At 42.4% G+C, this 21,643-nt stretch overlaps 1 protein-coding gene across 2 annotated transcripts in view; it reads left to right on the top strand.

Annotated features, from left to right (window-relative positions):
- The window catches only part of ADAMTS5 (ADAM metallopeptidase with thrombospondin type 1 motif 5), a 99,896-nt gene that overhangs the window by 11,989 nt on the left and 66,264 nt on the right, over positions 1–21,643 (top strand). For both annotated transcript variants that reach the window (XM_088481639.1, XM_088481640.1), the window contains exon 2: positions 18,621–18,753. In XM_088481639.1, coding sequence (XP_088337765.1) covers positions 18,621–18,753 — 133 coding nt within the window. The remainder of the gene's footprint in view (positions 1–18,620; positions 18,754–21,643) is intronic.

Here is a 21,643-nt window from a genome sequence, read left to right as displayed (position 1 = left end):
CCCCCCCTACCCTAGTGCCTAAACAAAACCTCCCCCAGAAAGCTCGCTAGAAAGTAGACAACTCTCTCCTTACTTCCCCTGGTCCCCACCACACACACACACCCGTACTTGCTTCACAATGTCAATAATCTTGGCATTGTGTAGTGGGGGATGAGGCCATGCCACATATTCCGCGCCATGCCCCCCTCCCCCCACTATGCCCACCTGGCTGCCCTGAAATTCGGCAAGTATGATGTGTGATGATGTGTGCCCATCTTCAGAGTGGGGTTATTCTTTAAGTCTAATGACATGTTGTTTGTTGCTCAGTGTGATTACATGTTGGATAGAACAAATCAATCATCTCCTGTGGGTGAGCTGCTAGTTTTAATTGTTGGAAACTTGAGGAAAGGGTTGGCGAAGCTCAGTGTTAGGTTATAATAAGAGCGCTTTCACATCACTATATTATACCATTCCAACCAACACTAATGTATTGTTTTACCCCAAATATGCATTGATTTTACAGTAAAACATTTAATACAGGCGATCTGTGGTCGGCACGTGCGCAGATAGCGCACAGATCTAATGTACTGACCACGCGCCTTTTTTTTCCCTAATTCCCCAGATGAGATTTAAATAGAACATCCAGTAACAGATCTGTTGCCATGTTTATTTATCGGTTCATCAACATTGAGTTATCATGACATTTCCTGAGGTTACTGTGACTGTATGATCCATCTCAAAGTATAAATACGTGTATTATCTAATGTATGTGTCACTGTAAATGAATAAAAAAAAAAAGAAAAGAAAAAACAAACAAAACAACTAATAGGGTAGGAAGTCTTCAAAAGCAACCATCAATGTGTGGCCCATATAACGCCATTATCACCCGGAGAGTAGCCTCAGACAGATGCATGTTTCTCTTATCTCAATTGTTTGTGAAGATGAATGCATTTCTATTTGTTGCTCTTGGCTTCAATCTGTTTCATTATATAAAGCATGTTGTGCAAATCCGCTATCCCTTTTCCTCAGATCTTTTGTATTTACGGTCATTTGAACCCGGAGTAGGAGAGGTAGAATTATTAATACTATAACATGTTCAAAAAACACTTTGAAAATGACTTATTATAAGTATTGAACAACATAAAGTACAGTAGGATAACATTTGTAGATTTGTCATTAAGTATTGGGTTTAGGATATAACACAGAATTGCAAAATAAGCTACAAAGAAGATAGGGATCACTTTAAAAAAAATTTTTAAAAATCATATTTGGAACCTGAAATAGGCAGCGATGATGTCTGGGACTATATTAAACCGGAATGAGGGTTTAATATTTTGGGCGGGATGCACTTTACTGAAAAATGCCGGAATCACCTTATGCATCAAGCTCTGGAAAGCAAAACTTGCCGGGATTAGACAGTATGGAAGCCGACTGCTTCCCCTTTCTGGAGCTTGTTCCTGATTTCTATAGATGGCATTGCCTAATAGAAGCCTATGGCAGGGCTGAAACTAGGATTTTTGTCACCCGGGGAAAGGCCAAGTAAGGCCAGCGGTTCAAATTCCGACAGCGGCAGCCCGATATGGGTGAAAATCCCAACTGCACTAAGGTAAGTATAAACTAACCTAACCTCCCCCCCTAACCCTAACCGTCCCTTAAGGGTGCCTAAACCTAACCTCCCCCTCAGTGCCTAACCCTAACCCCCCCTCTAAGTGCCTAAACCTAACCCTAAACCTAAGTCTCCCAAGGGGGTACCTAACCCTAACCTCCCCCCGGGGGTGCCTAACCCTAACCCCCCCTTCCCCTAGCCTAACCCTAACTGACCCAAGGGGTGCCTAACCATAAGTCCCCCCCGGGAGCCCCCTAACGTAACCCTGCCCCCCCGAGGCTGTCCGTGCCCGGCACCCGGCTTACTTTTGATCGGCAAGCCGGGTGTCTGGCTCCCAGCATAGGTAAAATGACAGGCGTCAGGATTTCGACGCCCATCATTTAGCCCTTGCCGGGATTAGAAAGTCGGGAAGCCGGTGGTCGGGATTCCGTCCATCGGCTTCCCAACTGCTTCCCCTTTCTGGAGCTTGTTCCCGATATCTATAGATGGCATTGCCTAACAGAAGCTAAAAGCAGGGCCGAAACTAGGATTTATGTCACCTGGGGCAAGGCAGTAATTTGGCGCCCCCCCAGTAAGGTGACACCGGAGTACCTCCCAACAGCACAGTAATATGACATCAGGGTCTCCCCCAGTAGGACATTAAGGTGACATTAAGATCCCCCCAGCAGCACAGTAAGGTGACAACAGTGTCCCTCCCAGCAGCACAGTAAGGTGACATCTCCACAGGGAAAAAACACACACAGTCCCCCACAGTAAAAAAATAAAATGCAATGTTCCCCACAGTAAACAATATAAAACACACATTAGTTGTCCCAGCCCCCCACAGAAGACTTGCCTGACCTGGGCAGCACTGCAGAGGACAGCTCCCAGTCCTTCCCTCTTCCTTAACCATGGGCAGCAGCATCCAGAGCATGCATGGGTAGGTTGAGGCCAGTGGCATACATAAGTAGGTTGGGGTCAGAGGTACACATGAGTAGGTGAGGTCAGGAGCACACATGGGGAGGAGAGTCAGTGGCACAGTTTAGTAGGAGGGGTTAGAGAAACATTATAGAGGGGGTCCAAGGCACACAGGGGGGATAAGGACCACAAGTGGGTAGGTGGGTTCAGCAGCATATTGGTAGGAGGGGTCAGAGGAACACTATGGGAGGGGGTAATAGCACACTAGGGGATAAGGACAGAGGCACAATTGGAAAGATTCTCTGTCTGTGTGCCTCTATGACTGTATAAGCAGGGGGAGAAGAAGGAGAGTCTGGGGTCTGCAGCGCTGATGGTTCATTCAGCAAACTGCTTTTTAGTCACAGGCAAACATCTGCCTGTGACTGAGAAATAGTTTACGGCCAGGGACATAAATTACACAGCTGTCCTCATCACACAACAAAGACGGCCCGGCCAGTGTCCAACAGTATCCCATGCCATGTGCTGTAGTTCCATAAAGCTTCTGCCCCATGTAGCTCCACCCCATGAGGAACAAAGAGGAAATCACAAGGGCCAAAAGCGGGAGGGCTGAGCGGTGTCTGTGTTTGTCGCCGCTTAATGTGCTGAGTACAGGGTGGCGGGCCCTGAGTGACAGGCTGATCTGGGTCGGAGCACTCTGTGCACTTGCATGGCTCGCAAGTACAGTGGTCGGGAGGAAGGCAGGGAGCGGTACTCTAATGGAATTCAGAATGCTTGGACAGATGGAATAAAGTAGGCAGGGACAGGGAAAGGCAGGGGGCTGAGACATAGTGGCGGGCTCGGGAAGAAGGAATTGACAGATGACCAGTCTCGACAGTGTCTTCGGCACCCCCTCACATCCGCTGGCCAGAGCACGTGCCCCCCCCTCCCCTTTAGTTGTGGCCCTGCCTATGGGCTTCTTATCGGAGTCTTTCCTGAGAGGGATGCAATAGGATCCCTCCCAGGGTTCCCCATGGCTCGCTCATGTGCTGGCTGATTGCTGCACATGCATAGAAGGACTCCCAAGTCATAAACCTGGAAGTGCCCACACCGCAAAGGACAGCTCATGTCGGAAGAGCTGAAATGTAAATACAAGTGGCGTTACTAAACGCTGCTATGCATGCAATCAGTGCATCCTGCACTTTGGGAGATATGGAAATAAATACAATATTGGTCTGGTCTGTTCTTCAAATGACCACGTGTTTCGGTTCCTTGTAGCTAAAACGACCATAGTTGTGGTCAAAAAACTTTTCTACTATCATTTTTATGTATATTCCTTTTTTTAATGTTTCCATAACACAGCCTGATGGATTACATTTTTATTTCAACATTTATTTCTACTTCAGGTTTTTTTCCTGTGAGCATACCCTCTAACATGTCTCCTTTATTGTAGCAACTTTTCCCCCTTGTCCTCCAACTGAAAAGAGGCGTCCATGCAAAGTAATTAATTAGGGTCCTGGGGGTGTCCTTGCAGTGGCTTACCTCTGGGACGTCCACAGGATGCTCCAGGCGGCAGCTGTGTAGGCTGCAGTGTGCTGCTCCAGGTACCCTGCATGCAAAATACGGGCTCCAGGGGACAGCGACAATGACGCCCTCTAGGTCCTGCTTGTCCAACCCTAGTTAAGGCACTGCTCTTGCTCTATGGTCACACCACCCAATATACTTACGAATGGCTTCATAGCCGCCATCATCAACATCCATGCGCCCTTGCACAGTTTTGTCCCAGAAGCAAAACATACATCTGAAAACAGATGTGTTTATTTGTATGCACAACTCTGCAGAACCTGCCTTTACATACTTGTGTCCGATCGGCTCCAGAGCATGATCAGTATGAAAACTGACGTGACGTGTCTTGTACTCTGCTCTGTAATGTGAATTCCCACTTTCACCAAAACTGGTGAAGTCTGAGGCACCGAGACCCCCTGATGTTTCCCGAGATGCCCCCCAGCCCTTCTGTAAAGGATCATTCTTTTGCAACTGGTGGCACCACAACTTCCAATCTCAGCGCTCAAACACAGGGCAATGATTAAATGGTGGCAAGAGCCAATTGATTTGTAGGGACACATCTTTTCATTTTCCTACCAATCTCTTTCTTGTCTTTCCCACAGCACTTTCCCTTATCCCATCCCCACTTGTGTTACACATTATTTCCTCCTGTTTGTAGCTTCCCACGTGATGCTCAAAGGTCTCCAATATTATTAATTGTCGCTCACTCTATGAATACATCATAACATTTCTATTGCCGCTCAACAGTCTCTTCTAGCATGACCCATTTGACATCAGGTGTAGTCAGTCTATAACAGTATCAGCCTGTATAACACAATAGCATTCAGTTTATATAACACCAAGTACAATAACACAGGTAAAGGGTCCTATCGCTACTGATTCCCATCAGCCAGACATGCATGGAGACGTGTGGAAAACTAAACAATCTGAATAAAAGATTTCCAGGGACTTAAGCGGTACAGGACACATGTACAGGTGCTTTCAAGTTCATATGTCATCTAAATATTTGTCCACTAGATGAACAATCATCACCCCCGATCTAAACAGTGGTTCTTAACCTATGGTTCATCAACATATTTATTGGGAGATGTATTAGACCTTCTAAAGAGGACAAGAGAAGAAGTTCCACCAAGCAACCAATCTAGCTATCATTCTACAGTATGCACTTGATGAAAGATAGCTAGGAGCTGATTGGTTGCTATGGGGAACGTGTCCAGGATTGATACATCTCCGCCTTAGGGTAGTTCCCAATTCTTCTATTTTACAGGCTTGATATCTGTAGGCAGCAATATCTGCTTTCTCTTCTACAGCTGTATAAGGATTCCAGCGATAAGCCCTCCTGCTGTTACTCTATCGCAACACAACGTCCATCTTCTTCTGGTCTTTGTCTGGTTAGCCAAGCACTAATGTACTCTTGGTGGACCAGGTTTTAATCATCACTCCTCTCTTGTGCCTTCGGTTGACCAACTTTTGGTATGAAAACCATAAGTGAGGCAAGCTTTCCAACATGGTCAGATGAACATAGTCCACCTGTTGCTTTGATCCAATATTGTTACCCCAACATATCGGGAAAGAAGGGGAAGGAGTGGATTTTTTATGATCGCAAGAAGAGTTGTAAACTTGGGGTACTTTAAAAACCCTTGCAGAAATTTTGCAAATATCTATCAGCTACAGAGCAGAATGTACTAAGCTACAAAATGCGGCCAAACCTCAGTAATCTGCAGTTCTCAGAGGTTTGCCAAAATCCCCATATGTATTAAAGTGGTCCTCAGCGGACCACTTTAATACATATGGGGCTGCAAAGTGCCTGTACAGTATGTATCAAGCTTCAGTAAAGCAAAATTTTCTAGGGCTTGTGCGACTGTTAGGATCCCTCTTCGACCCCTCTGCCGCTTGTGCACGCGCAGTCTGATGGCTGGGCATTCGCAATAGTACTCCCGGGTCCTAAACCCGAAAGTCTTGACAACGCAAGGGCCAGCTGTTATTGTGTTAATAAACACCGGTATGTATGCGATAAGGTATGGGATGTATCGCATATTCTATGATTTTCATCCCCCCTACAACCTCTTGGGCTTTAAACAATAATCCCCCAAAAAACACTGGACAATACAATTCCTAAGGATAAAATAGAAATAGCCCTCTCTTTTCCCTTCTTAAAAAATATTTCAGTACCGTTTATAAATACTTGGAGAGGAAATGACAAATCTTGGAATAACATTAAAGCTCTTAATAATAATGTTTATATTCTTTAGAGCTGTCATGGTGTACGGAGCATTTTTATAGGAACAATTAGTCCCTGACCAAGCAGCGTAAAATCACATTTTCTCCGTCGCAGGCGTAGGGAAGATACCGGTCTCACAAATTACTCTGATATTGAAGTCTTTGTAATTAAATCAAAGGCCCCCTTATCGCCAAGTTGCAGTATTCCTGAAATTCTCAAGATAATAAACTAAAAAAAGACAATAACATAAGCATATGGCGTAGAGAGAAGGGATTAATACAAACAAGCAAAAGCCACTGCTGTTTATACACGTATGTTAATCCTGTCACCTGTGATGAGGCTGTTTCTGATACACGTCTGATCATTTTACTTCAGCCATGCTGATTCCAAGCAGCAGATTGTTGATAGACGTGCTTCAACATCATGGGTGATTATAAAACAGGAATTTTGCAGACAATCTGCATTCTTATGTCTTTCTAGAATTATTGCACTTTTTCTTCAGAAATGTTTAAACACGCTATTCCACCTGGCACAGGATCTAGTTCACAGCGTCCATAGGATATTGTAGCACACTCCTAAATTTCTTAATACTTTACATGGTGTGATTTTTTTTTTTTAAAAGGTTTTTATGATTTTTTTTAATAGTTATAATGTCATTTGTAATGTAAAAGCATCTAAAGAGGGCAAATTGAGGTGTTGCCCACAGCAACCAATCAGATTGTAGCTATCACTTATCTGGTACATTCTATAAATAAGATAGGTAGACTTTGATTGGTTACATACATCTACTCCATGCTTTTAAAGCTACATGACTACCTAATAGATCCAGTAAACATTTTAAGTTCCCAGGGGGCGTGGCTACATTACTTTAAGGGTTGTGGTAACATTGTGAAAGCCATTGCAACGCCCATGAGTAGCCCTCCAAAATGCTAGGCCTCCCTCAACCTCATACTTGCCTACTCTCCCAGGATGGTCGGGAGCCTCCTGAAAATCGGGTGGGTGTTCCGGCACCCCGGAAGATTGGGTAAGTCTCCCGGCTGGCCCGCACCTCCTCCCGCTGGCATCCGCTCCCCCTAACCGGTATCCACTTCCCCCTTGTAAGTGGGCAGTCCAGGGGAGCCGATGACGCAATTTGCGCTGAATCATGTCATCATGGCCCCGGCTGCACAATGCTGGTAATCTCGGCATTGTGTGGTGGGGGCGTGGCTGAGATGACGCGATCTTGCAGTCACGCCCCCGATCCACCCCCCAATTAGCGCCGCGCCCCCCTGCTATGCCGATCTAGGGCAAGTATGCTCAACATCTCTCTCCTCCTTTAAAACTACTTTTCAATTGTTGCACGCTCAGAGACAGCTGTCTCTGGTTCTTACAGCTGTCTCTGTCTGATGCCCATGGCACTTAGCTCACCATGGTGAGCGGGAATATACCTCATACCTGTCCGTGAGTCTGAACAAGCATGCTGACCCTAGGACAGTAGGACAGTTGGGAGGTGTATGGGTGTGAGCAGGAGAACAAATCAGAAGCTGCCATCTTGGATATTGTGCTTTCTGATTGGCACTCCAACCCACGCACCCCTCTGCAGCTTCACATAACCCTGGTTTGCTGCTGTTGCTGTGTGATGAACCGCAGGGCCCAGGGAAAATAGCTTCACAGAGATTCAGATTCTAGAGGGTAATTTTCCTAGAATGGTTTATAAAATGAAAGCAAACACCTGATTGGCTGCGATAGGTTACAGTACATTTTCTGCATAATTACCTGTGCGCTGTAGATATCAACGCTGTCATGGAGCTGTTTTTTTTAGTGCTGCTTTGTCACCTATGTTATATATATATAAATGGATTATTTTAGACAGGTAAGGGGAAATATATCAAACCTTGTAGAGAGATAAAGTGGAGAAGTTGCCCATAGCCAGTGGCGTAAGTTCATCCCAGACGCCCGGAGGCAAGTTATAATTTGGTGCCCCCCATCACAGCCGCTGACACTGTAATGTAGCAATTTGCATGCAGACAGGCTATAGATAGACGACGGTGGCAGCTGATGGTCTGACATGGAGCTCTACACTAGTGTATGGTGGCTTCTCAGGTGCCGGGAAGGGGTCCCATGTATTGGTCAGCCGTGATGATACACTCCAAGTACATAGTTACAGCCCTATGTGGGGTAAATATGTTGTGGACAATGGAGAAGGTGCCCCTTCAGAGCTGGAGCCCGGCGGCAGGCGCCTCCATTGTCTCCCATAGTTCTGCCCCTGCCCATAGCAACCAATCACCTGCTAACTGTCATTATATAGACTGTTCTGGATAAGTGATAGCTACAAGTTGACTGGTTTCTATGGGCAACTTCACTTTATCTCTCTCGAAGGTTTAAAACATCTCCCCTGCAGGGCGATTAGACAATTGTCACTGCAGTTTGCACTGCCTGTATCCAGACACTCACAGAGAAGATACTGTGAGTGGGTGACGCTTACTTTTAAGTCAGTTGGACAAGACACCAGACTGCAACGCATATTTCAGAGTCTCACGCCATCTGCATGCCAAAATTATTTGACCTATTTATTCATATCAACCTTTATCAGCATTAAAGAACAGGTGATGATTTCTATGAAGAATCACTAAATAATATTTATAAAAGATATCTGACATAAAGCTTTGATAGCGAGGTAAGATGTTTTTTAACTATACACACCAGACTGTGCTTCCTTATTGTTATTGAAGCTAAGGCCTTAATTTGGGAATGTGACGTGGCTGATAGCAGAGAACAATACAATACCTTGCATTCAGTAGCATAGTAGATGTAAAAAATGTAAAACATTTACAATTCAAGGACTGTTACATCTATATAATAAGCGAAGTGTGTGCCTGTCTGTTTGTCCTTTATGCATGGCCAGAGTTTTGTACCTAGCTCAACCAAATTTGGCATGGTGGTAGGTTTTGTCTATGTTTGAAGTTTGGCAGGTCTACATGGTGCCCACCAGGTAGGCTGTGAAGTCTCTTCATTTGAAATTTTGGCTTACACAAGTTCGCTCAGGATGTCTTCCAGTGCCTAAAACTGCTCTGATCTGAAGGCACAGGCTGATATGTACCAGTAGGGGAAAGGTAGAGCTCCAACGGAAGAGCAGTGACTCAGAGGATCAACTGTCACACTGCACCTGCACTGACAGTTACTAATTTTCTCCAAGCACATTTTCATATGCCATGTTCTCCAATGGATGGGTTACCATTCCCACTGACTTAGGGAAAGTTGTGAAAACAGCACAAGGACTGCAATTAAGTGTTTATCCATACATACTGTATGTCAAACACTTCAGAGATCACATGTGTCTATGTGAGCATGCATTCCTTGCACCAAGGAATACAATAGTAAACAAAATCAATGAGACAATATTGCAGGAACTGCCAGGTGAATTTGTCGATTATAGATCAATTGACACTGTCACTGACCCAGACCAAGCTGTGCATTATCCAACTGAAATTCTAAACAGCCAGGAACCAACAGGGATGCCTCTTCACAAACTATTTTTGAAGGTTGGTTAACCAATCATGGTGCTTAGAAGCCTGGATGCTTCAAAGCTTTGCAATGGTACAAGACGTTCCATAAAAACTCTCAAAGCCCATGTCATGGAAGCCAGCATGTGGTAGAGGAAAGGATGTATTAATTCCCCACATCCCACTCATACCAACAGGCATGCTATTTGAATTCAAGAGAGAATTCAAGAGATGGCCATTTCCAATCCAACTCTCTTTTGCAACGACCATCGTTAAGGCCCAAGGTCAATCTTAGAAGGTAGCAGGTAATGACCTGCAAACTCCTTGCTTTTCCCATTAACAGTTGTATGTGGCATGTTCAAGAGTGGGGGCATCCAACAGACTTTTCATTCTGGCTCCTAATTGAAAAACAAACAACATTGCCTATACCTCAGTGTTGAGGTAACAGTGTCTAAATACTCTATATAAATGGATAGATAGGTCCTATTCAGGGCTAAAACCATGTTAGCAAATAATGGGATCCTTTTCATGATCAATGGAATTGGGTTATACTCAAAGACAATGTACAAGATGAATGCTGCAGATGTACTTTAAGGTCCATTCTTGAACCCGGGCAACGCTGGGTATCCCAGCTACTATATAATATTCCTAAATTTGACAATTTTGTTATATTTTAGATATACAGGTTGAGTCTCCCATATCCAAATATTCCGATATACGGAATATTTTTAGCATGACTGAGATAGTGAAACCTTTGCTTTTTGATGGTTCAATGTACACAAACTTTGTTTGAGCCACAAAATTATTGAAAATATTGTATAAAATTACCTGCAGGCTGTGTGTATAAGGTGTATATAATACATAAATGCATTTTGTGTTTATATTTGGACCCTATTCCTAAAACATTTCAATATGGTATGCAAATATTCCAAAATACGGAATATTCCGATATCCAAAATACCTCTGGTCCCAAGTATTTTGGATATGGGAGACTCAACCTGTATTGTATCAATTTGTTTAATAATGCATTAGGTTTCATTATATTCTATAGAAATATTTGTTTGTTTTAATTATCTACTTTCTTTAAAGTTCAGCAATAGCTCTTATTACATATTTTAATAGATTAGTTAAAATATGTATACATTTTATATTATATATGATACTGTAGCTAAGTAAAAACACCTCTAGTAAATGAGATTGACATTCCGTTCTGTGCGCAGAAACTATTTGCCTTTGATATTGGTAGACAGTATTTGGGTTATTAGAAATAAGATTTGTTAGTTTTGGACTATATATTAAACTCTGATCTCAGTTGATATTTCTGGATTACGAGGATTGTCTTTGGATAAGGATAGTGCAGATTGGATAATATGGTGATAAGATGTGCTAGACTGTCAGCTGTTTTTGGACAGTACCCAATACTAGAGTGAGATAAGAAATTATCCTTATCAGTAGACAATGCTAACTGATGGTGGGGTAAAACACTATTCTGTTCTGTGAAAAATGGAACTCCAATAATGAAGTCTCTAGGTTCAAAAACAATTGTCGGCAACGCAGTGCAACAAGCCGTGTATACGGTAGGTAACTTCGGTTGCCTTTCTAGAACACAATTACATAAATATAGACTACATTGGCTAATGCTTTGCTGAGTTTGGTAAATGGGCCTTTTTTACCTCAATCCCTATAGAAATAGCAATGTTTTCAGGAGCTCTCAGTCCTCATTATGGTAGTATTAGAAACCGTAAATGCCAATTGTTATAGGAATAACATTGCATTATACCAAATGTCTGACAACAGCCAATAGGAGATAGTAACGAATCATATATAACAACATTGCATTGTACCAAATGTCTGACAACAGGCAATAGGAGATAGTAACAAATCATATATAACAACATTGCATTGTACCAAATGTCTGACAACAGGCAATAGGAGATAGTAACAAAACATATATAACATTGCATTATACCAAATGTCTGACAACAGGCAATAGGAGATAGTAACAAAACATATATAACATTGCATTGTACCAAATGTCTGACAACAGGCAATAGGAGATAGTAACAAAACATATATAACATTGCATTGTACCAAATTTCTGACAACAAGCAATAGGAGATAGTAACAAATCATACATAACAACATTGCATTGCACCAAATGTCTGACAACAGGCAATAGGAGATAGTAACAAAACATATATAACATTGCATTGTACCAAATGTCTGACAACAGGCAATAGGAGATAGTAACAAATCATATATAACAACATTGCATTGTACCAAATGTCTGACAACAGCCAATAGGACATAGTAACAAAACATATATAACATTGCATTGTATGAAATGTCTGACAACAAGCAATAGGAGATAGTAACAAAACATATATAACATTGCATTGTACCAAATGTCTGACAACAGGCAATAGGAGATAGTAACAAAACATATATAACATTGCATTGTACCAAATGTCTGACAACAAGCAATAGGAGATAGTAACATAACATATATAACATTGCATTGCACCAAATGTCTGACAACAGGCAATAGGAGATAGTAACAAAATATATATAACATTGCATTGTACCAAATGTCCGACAACAGGCAATTGGAGATATTAACAAAATATATATAACATATATAACATGTACCAAATGTCTGACAACAGGCAATAGGAGATAGTAACAAAACATATATAACATTGCATTGTACAAAATGTCTAACAACAAGCAATAGGAGATAGTAACAAAACATATACATGTACAGGTTGAGTCTCCCATATCCAAAATGCTTGGGACCAAGGGTATTTTGGATATCGGAATATTCCGTATTTTGGAATAATTGCATACCATTTTGAAATGTCTTAGGAATAGGGCCCAAATCTAAACACAGAATGCATTTATGGTTCATATACACCTTATATACACATCCTGAAGGTTATTTTATACAATATTTTCAATAATTTTGTGGCTCAAACAAAGTTTGTGTAGATACATGAAATTCATTTATATGTCATACACACCTTATACACACAGCCTATAGGTAATTTTATACTTTATTTTTAATAATTTTGTGCCTTAAACAAAGTTTGTGTACATTGAACCATCAAAATCAAAGGTTTCACTATTTCAGTCATGCTAAAAATATTCCGTATTTCGGAATATTCCGTATTTCGGAATATTTGGATATGGGAGACTCAACCTGTAGTACAAATATGAAACAATGTAAAGATGTGAAGTGGATAAACATAGCTGTAGAAGTGATGGCAGACACATGCTGGTGTAGCTTGTGAAACTAAATAACAAATTGAAAATTGCAATGAGTTGGTATATGCAATCAGGGGACAATGGAAGTTATAGGGTCTGTTGCAGCCAGTACCGGTACATATATTTGTTTTGTCATTATTTTGTATTGCTTGACATCATACATATGAATACTATGTCATACCTATGACAATTGGCATTTTCTCTTTTTTTAATGCTACGCTAAGCGTTCCTTAGCATTCCTGAATCCATTCCTATATCTACTTACCTAACCAACACACTAGACAAACCCCAATGTTGGTACGTAGGTCACCCTATACATTTATTCTGCCCTTTCTATAGAAAGCTATAGAGCTGGCTTCAACAAGTGTAAAGATAATCCGGGATCTGCTACGGGACCCCCTTGGTTAATGGCTGTTTTCAGAGGACTGACTGCATTCTTTGACCTTAATAAATAGGCCCTCTAGTCCTTTGTCATTATTGTAGTCTTCATTGCAGCACCATAACAGGACCACTGGCTCTAAGGATGCTCTGGGCAGCTCCACAGGCTGCAGGGTGCCTGTCTAGAAAGTCCTTTGGATGCTCCAATAGGCTCTGCAGTAGAACTACTGGCTGCAGGGGGCCATTCCAGCCACATGCAGGTGCTATGGGGCAAGCAACGGACCCTCCCCCGCGCCCCTAGTTACGGCCCTGCTTCAGTGTATGAGCCTATCCATCTATATAAACAGAGATCTTTAATTCTTATATTACAATGTCATGGATATAGTATTTCACCGGTAAAGCTCAGATTGGCTACATGCCGGAATAGCTCACACCATGGCTGCTGGGAGATTTACCATCCCCAGTACTAGTGGCATGGATAAACATGCTGCGTCATTAGCATGCTGTTTTCGGAATATCGGGGCCCTCTTTACATGCTGCCCCGGGGACCTGGTTATGTCCAAGCCTATGCATATTGTACTTGCCTCCCCTGTATGAGACTCTGGCCAATCACACTTTAGACTTGCCCAAAGCTGGCATGTAAAAGATAGCTAAGCTGAAAACTCTCTGCTGCTTTAAGGGAGTATCTTTACTGAAATGCGGGTTTATAGAAGTGGAGCTGTTGCCCATAGCAACCAGTTAGATTCTACCTATTTATCTAGCACCTTCTACAAGATAATAGCTAGAATCTGATTGGTTGCTATAAGCAACATCACCACACTTTAGTAAATATATCCCTAATGCTCTGATTGGCTGTGGATGTTTAGCCACGCCTTTTTCATCTTCTGCAGCAGATGTGATAGGTGCTCTGTCAGGTACAAACGTCTACATTCTACTTCATCTGCAGCTTTTAATAGCAGCCAGACATAGCTGCGAAACAAATACATGTCTATCTGTGAATCATTAGTGATTAACCGCCACAATTGATTTTTTTAGAGTGATTTTTAAGGAAGGCATAAACTTCATAAGCTGCAACTCACCTAAATGAAGTGCCAACCTGATAGATAAAGGTTTTATTGTTTCTTTCTAAAAAAAAATACATTAAAAAAAGAAATACAGACATTTTCTAAGCAACTGAAAATAGTTCCCTGGCTGTAATAACAATTCTCACCCAAACTGAACTTTCCGTCTTGCATATTTTTCATTTTCTCTTATTAGATTATCCTTTTTTTACATTTACCTCTGGTCTCTAGTAAGAAATCAAAGAAGCCACAGCCTAGATTGATCAGGAGGAATAAAATCAGTAGGAGCAAAATTGTCCTCCGGAAGGCAGTAAGACAGATTTATATTGATATAAAATGTCTGCTTTGCTGAAGGAAGTTCCAGGCCGAGGCGGGAGGACTGTACACTCAAGTGAATCTATTTTGTAGATAATCTTGTGGTGTTTTCTGAGTTATGGAATTAGGCCACACTTACTGAATATTTCCTACATCCTTCCATTGGACCACATTCATGGTCGTTGCTGAAAATAGTATATTCCTGTATTTTTTTCATTTTCTTTCATAATTCGTGTTTAAATATGAAAAAGACTACAAAATGCTTCTTTTTGACAGCCCTGTAGTAAAGCTCTTTAATGAACAAACCCATAGGATACTGTCATAGGAAGTCATCAATGTGGTGTGCACAGAATTTGAGACCACTTATGTGTTTTTGTTAGGACCACTACACATAAATGAAAAATTGGCTTGCAAAAGTGGCTACTAACTGTTGATATGTCCTATTGGTGTAGAACAATAGGCACTAACGAAATGTGAAAGAGAGGTTAGTCCAGACATCCTTAACCAGATAACTGGGTTTATTGGTAGAACAGCGGGTACAAGGAAACAGCATGTAACGTTGGTAGTTGCAGTAACAGCCTGGAGCAAGCAGGGGTTGCTGGGCGTTGTAGTTTTCATTCTAGCGCCCTGCACCTGTCATAACCCGTGCAGTTCCTCTTTCCTGCCAGGGGTGTCGCTCTCTGCTCTGGTGTGTCTAGCACACTCTGGTCTGTATCTCAACAGTTTGTTGCATTAGATGAGTGTGTTTGAAGCAAAGTGCAGAGAGCGACACCCCCAGGCGGGAAAGAGGAACTGCACGGGCTGTGACAGGTGCAGGGTGCTAGAATGAACACTACTATTGTAGTGCACAGACCAGGCATGTGCGGCGGCCATGCCAGTGAGGGTTCCGGAAGTACACTCTCCCAATAAATGTTGCGAATTGTAGTCCATAGGCAATGGCAGCACAGGAGCTTGGTAAATCTTACGGCCTCGCAACCCCCATAGAAACCTATGGGGGTTGCGGCTGCTGTCGCACATGGAGGGGCCGTTATCTGTTGCAATCCCTCCGTAGTACATCTGGGGGATACTTAATGACAAAAAGGCCCCTATATGCGAAAGCCTTTATAGTTGTCATTAACATTTTTCACTTTAGTAAGTTTTTGTTCTCTGTTATCAGCTAAGCAAGCGATCTCCTCTCTCCAACACTTTATCTGTGTATCTATTTATTCCTGATATATGAGCAGTATATCTTTTTATATAAACCAACTAGTATTTGAGGCTTATGTGATCCCCTAATTAGGACATGCACATTTGCCTGTTAAGCAGATTATTGGAAAATCCATTTTTAAATTATAGTAACAAGATAAAAACCTTATTTCTTTTTCTACCTCTGCTCTGTATTGTTTATTGCACCAACTTAAGTTTCTACCTTGGTTGGAAATACTGTCAGACATGCAGAGGTGTTTAAAGGTCTATTTATCTAAGGTAAAAAGCCCTTAATCCTGCAAAAAGAAGTTTTCTTAGGAAATTGTGCTTTTGCCTATTTACTGTATCTCTTGCCTGTAGTTTCTTCATCTCTTGTCTCCAGCCTTATCTGTTACTCGCCCATGCTATGCATGAGCTGTAACACGTAGACGGTCCTTTTGCATGGTGATGGTTGCTTCAGCTCGTTCCCTTCTCGTTTCTGTGGGATGTAGTCCAGATCTCGCCGGTGAGCATCCTTATGTTCACAATACCGGTAGCAGAACCCGACAGATGCCAACAGTGAAGGTTAGGGTTAGGCACTAGGGGAAGGTTTAGGGTTAGGCTGTGGTAGGGACGGTTAGGATTAGGCTGCCGAAGGTGAAGGTTAGGCCGCCAAAGGAGATGATTAGGGTTAGGCTGCAAGAGAGGTGAATTACTGTTTGAATACTCAACAAAATCTATCGAGATTCTGCTGGCGGTATTATGATTACCGGGATGATCACTGCCGGGATATCATACCCAACCTGATTCTGCCAAGGTCTGGTGCATTAGTGATGCTCAGATGGTTTCTGAGTAACTGGAAATCCCCCAATACCCTATGTTCGCCTCTGAATTATGCCTTTAGCAGGCAGCACAAATGTTGAGTTCCTGTTACATAGTTGTTAATGCTGATGGAAGCATTCAGAGAGAATATCAGGATTTGAGATGTAGTCAATGGACCCAAGAGTGGTGACTTGAGCCAATGGAGAAATATGACGAGAACACAGGTTACAGTCAGAAGGATAGAGCTATTAACCAGCTGATAGAGAGGTATTCCGGGGCAGGATGGTTCCCAATAGGAAAAATAACAATCAATCTAAATCTCATATTCGGTTAGGATCCCATTAACAATAATATATGTGCCTTGGACAATATTGCCCCCATCTTGACATTGAATTGATGGTGATGGGCTGACAGTTGGCCACTATCTAGATATTGAGTTGATGGTGATAGGTTGGCAGTTGGCCCCTATCTAGGCGTTGAGTTGATGGTGATGGGCTGGCAGTTGGCCCCCATCTAGGCATTCAGTTGATGGTGATTGGCTGGCAGTTGGCTCACATCTACAGTAGGTATTGAGTTGATGGTGATGGGCTGGCAGTTAGCCCCCATCTAGGCATTGAGTTAATGGTGCTGGGCTGGCAGTTGCCCCCTCCTAGATATTGATATGATGGGGATAGGATGGCAGTTGGCCTCCAACTAGACATTGAGTTGGTGGTGCTGGGCTGGCAGTTGACCCCCATCTAGACATTTAATTGATGGTGATAGGATCACAGTTGGCCCCCATCTAAGCCTTGATGCTTTTATGTGATAGGCTGACAGTTGGCAACCATTTGAAGTCCGTTTGCTTGAGCAGACAGTGGTTGCTACATTGTAGAGTCATTCTTTCTTTGCCACCCTACCTTCATCCTAAGGGGAGGGTTAGGGTTATGCACTAGGGGGAGAGGGTTAGGCTGCGGGGAGGGTTAGGGTTAGGCACTAGGGGGAGAAGGTTAGGCTGCGGGGAGGGTTAGGGTTAGGCACTAGGGGGAGAGGGTTAGGCTGCGGGGAGGGTTATGGTTAGGCACTAGGGGGAGAGGGTTATGGTTAGGCACTAGGGGGAGAGGGTTAGGCTGCGGGGAGGGTTAGGGTTAGGCACTAGGGGGAGAGGGTTAGGTTGCAGGGAGGGTTAGGCTTACATCAGTTGATCATTAACAGTAGTGTGACATTAGAAGTGCAATGAACTTGTCACAATGAGGATTAAAGTTAATAGAGTTTATATTGCACCAGCAATTATGCATTATGCAGTGCAGCACAGAGAATATTTGTCCATCACATCAGTCCCTGCTCCATAGGAGCTTACAGTCTAAATGTCCTAACACACAAGCATACACATACATTAGGGCATATTTATTGGTCAGCAGCCAATTAACCTACCAGTATGTTTTAGTAGTGTAGGACGAGACTGAAATTCCTGGTGGGAAACCCACCCACTCAAACACAGGGTGAACATACAAATTCCCCATAGATATGGCTCTGGACAGGAATTGAACTCACAACCTCAGCACTGTGAGGCGCCGATGCTAACCACTGTGCCGCTACGCAGTATGGAGTGCAAATTGCCCTGAAAAAAAATGAGTTTCCACTTTTGCTAAATATGAAATAGCTGCGTTCAATCGCATTTATTTTTATACATCTTCATTCCAGACAACAAGGAAATCTGAATTTTGCATGGCAAGATAGTATGTTAACACGGACAGGTGATGCCTGTAATCCGTTCCTCTCTTGCCAGACAGCCACGTGAGAGCCAGAGTGGTTCTCTGTTTAAGCAGCTGACAATATGTTGTTACTCACTGTTAGTGTAATAACAGACAAGATTTGTATGACTTATTTTTTTTCCCTTCTTTCTTGGATAGGACTTATGCGGACATCATTCTTGTGATACCCTGGGAATGGCAGATGTGGGGACCGTATGCTCCCCCGAGCGCAGCTGTGCAGTAATTGAAGATGACGGGCTCCACGCAGCTTTCACCGTGGCTCACGAAATTGGTATGTGGTGCTGTTTCTGTTCTGCAGCCAAATCAAACACTTTAAACAGCTGCATTAGTAACTAAAATACCCCCACAATGAAATCCAGACCTGCACGTGAGGCTATTTCGAACGCAATTTAGTGTCATCCACTAGATGCACATAACACACTAGACCGTGGGTAAGTTGGAAAGGAAATGAAATAACTTTTATGAAAGTGCATATTTTCACATTTAAACCCTATATTGACAATAGGAATGGACATGCGAATCTCGTGTGGTTTACCTGAGTAACGCAAATCACATGGCTGAATGAGCCGACTCAGTACAGGCTGAAAAGCAATAACACCCAAGCGCTTGCTATAAATCCCTCTTAAGCTCAGTTTCTGCTCTTCGTGACCTTTCCCTATATACAATATTATTGCTACGAAAAAATGTGATCTCAGCGCAGACTTCTCAGCAACACTGTGTGATGTACTGACACTAATTTCTTCATTAAAAGCTGTTATTGGTAAATATTATAAACACGGGGGATCCGTAAGCCGGTCCGGTAGATTTCACACCTTCTCAGATGCTCCATGGGGTGTAAGTTGGAGCAGGGTTTATTGCAGCAAACAGAGTACTGTTGCACATAATGTAATTTGATATATTTTTTTGCCAATTAACTTGTATATCCCAAAGTATTCACAGCTAAGCTAATAGGAAACATGACGTTACATAGTACAGATTTTCCAGTTTACATTCCATTCCATCTGTATCACAAATACTGGGCCATTACTGCTGTTAATTTAATTTGTAGATCGTTAATGTTATTATAATTTAATTTACTTCTACAACTCAGATTTCATCGTTCTCTACAGTAGATATTTAAAAATAAATATACATGGGCACCAATACAGAACTTAATTGATACAAGTACTGTAGTGTAAGCATGCAATGTTGATTTGCTGTTGTGTACATTACAGTGTTATATGATCTTATACTGCAAACCCGATGAAATTAATACATTGGCAGTTTATACAGTGATAAACTGCCTGAAATGTATACCCCTTCCGAGACCAGTGGTGCTCAAACTCATTTCAGAGAAGACTCAAAGGAGGAGATGTGTCACTCAGTGAAAAGGGTGGAAAAGTTGGCAATTAGAAAAGTTGGCCATAGCAACCAACCAGCTTCTTCCTATCATTTTATAGAATGTACTTGATGAATGCTACCTTGAAGCTCATTGGTAGCTATGGTCAACTTCTCCACTGGTCCACTTCTCCACTCTACACTACTTCATACATCTCCCAGAAAGTATGCTTGTGACTCATATTTGCCTACCCTTTCTTAAAGTCCGGGGAACAACTGGAGATTAGGTCCCCCTACTGCATCCTGATCACTGCCTAGTAAAATGGGCAGGACTGGGGATGTGATGAAGTGATTCTCGTCATCATGGAACCATCCCCACGTCATCATTCCACGATTTGGACCAGCATAATGAATGGGGTGGGGCCTAATGGTGTAAATTGCTCTGCCCCCCACAGTGGCCTCCAGAACTCTTCTGGAGCTGTGAAAATCAAAAGTAAGTAAGCATGGTGTGCCCTTGGTCTGGGTTTTAAAAACAGGTGGATCCCAAAGCATGTGTCTAGGGCAGTTAGGTGCACCCAGGTTGCCCTAGGCTCGGATAACTTCATTTGACACCCTCCCCATAGGTGACCCCCCACCAAATTCTTATCTTCTCATCCTGGGAGTGTGACATTGAGCTGTTATACAGCCGCACTACCAACATGGATGAGCAGCTTTGTAAGTAATAAAGTAAACACACCCCTCCATGTCATTGGTCAGCGCATACAAGTGGGGCGCCACTGTGAAAATAAAGACACTGAATGAACAACATTATGTGGCTCGTTTAGTGTTTTTGTAGCCTCTTATACCCTAGCACCATAGTCACAGCCTTTGCTCGCATGGTGGAAGTGCTGGCCTTACATGTATTGTATTTCTGGCAACCAGGAGGTCCACAGGATGACCACATCTGACCTAGATAGCTTCACTTGGAAACTGCAAGCAGGGGTAGCTACCCTGGACTTGTTGTGTATTAGTGTACTTCTGTATTGACACTATGGGTTATATTTACTGACCAGCGGGTGTCGAAGCCACCAGTCATTGGCGGCATTGACCGATAGATTTAAAATGGCAAATAGAAATAATACTAAGCAAGCCTGATTTAGCATTTATTTATATTGCCATTTTAAATCTATCAGTCAAAGCCGCCATTGATCTGAAGCTTTATTAACCTGCTGGTTAGTAAGTAATAGATACCCCTAGCACTCTAACTAGCAATCCTAGCATCAACCAATAATTATCCCTGTCTACTCCCACCAGTAAATATGAGGTGTACGGCCAGCCGTCACGCCCTATACAGTGTAATGATGGCTTTAATGGTAAACTCTAAGCAAACACCTTAGCCGTCAATGGGTGGCCTACATTTACAAACTAATTTAGACGACATATGTTTTGACTGTTATGCTAAATGTAACATCTGAATAGTTTGCGTTACTTAACTCTTAACTTGCATAAAAACTTCGCCTTTCAAAGTGATCATCACTTTACAGGGAAAAAAAAATCAAGAAAAAAAAAAGAAAATATTATTTCTTGTCCTTGGCAGGAAAAAAACAACACGAGGGAAACTGATTTTTGAAACTGCCAACTCGAAAACTACTTACAAGCCGTTGCCAAATCAAAATAAAGTTTGCCTTTGAGTCTCGGTTCACTAGTTCAAGCCACTTTAAATAGTAGGAGAATAATATGTTGTGAAGTTCTGTTTCTTTTAAAACTGATTAATCATTTCTCTTCTGAAGCAGCCTGCGATCAATTATGTAAATCACGCAGCCGTCTAATGTCAACAGTGTCGGTTTGTTAGGTGCAAATTTTGC

This window comes from Taudactylus pleione, unplaced genomic scaffold (assembly GCF_031769625.1).
Source record: "Taudactylus pleione unplaced genomic scaffold, aTauple2 ptg000276l, whole genome shotgun sequence".
Taxonomy (NCBI): Eukaryota; Metazoa; Chordata; class Amphibia; order Anura; family Myobatrachidae; genus Taudactylus; species Taudactylus pleione.
Note: the sequence above shows the minus strand (reverse complement) of the source record. Positions and strands in the feature narration are given on the sequence as shown.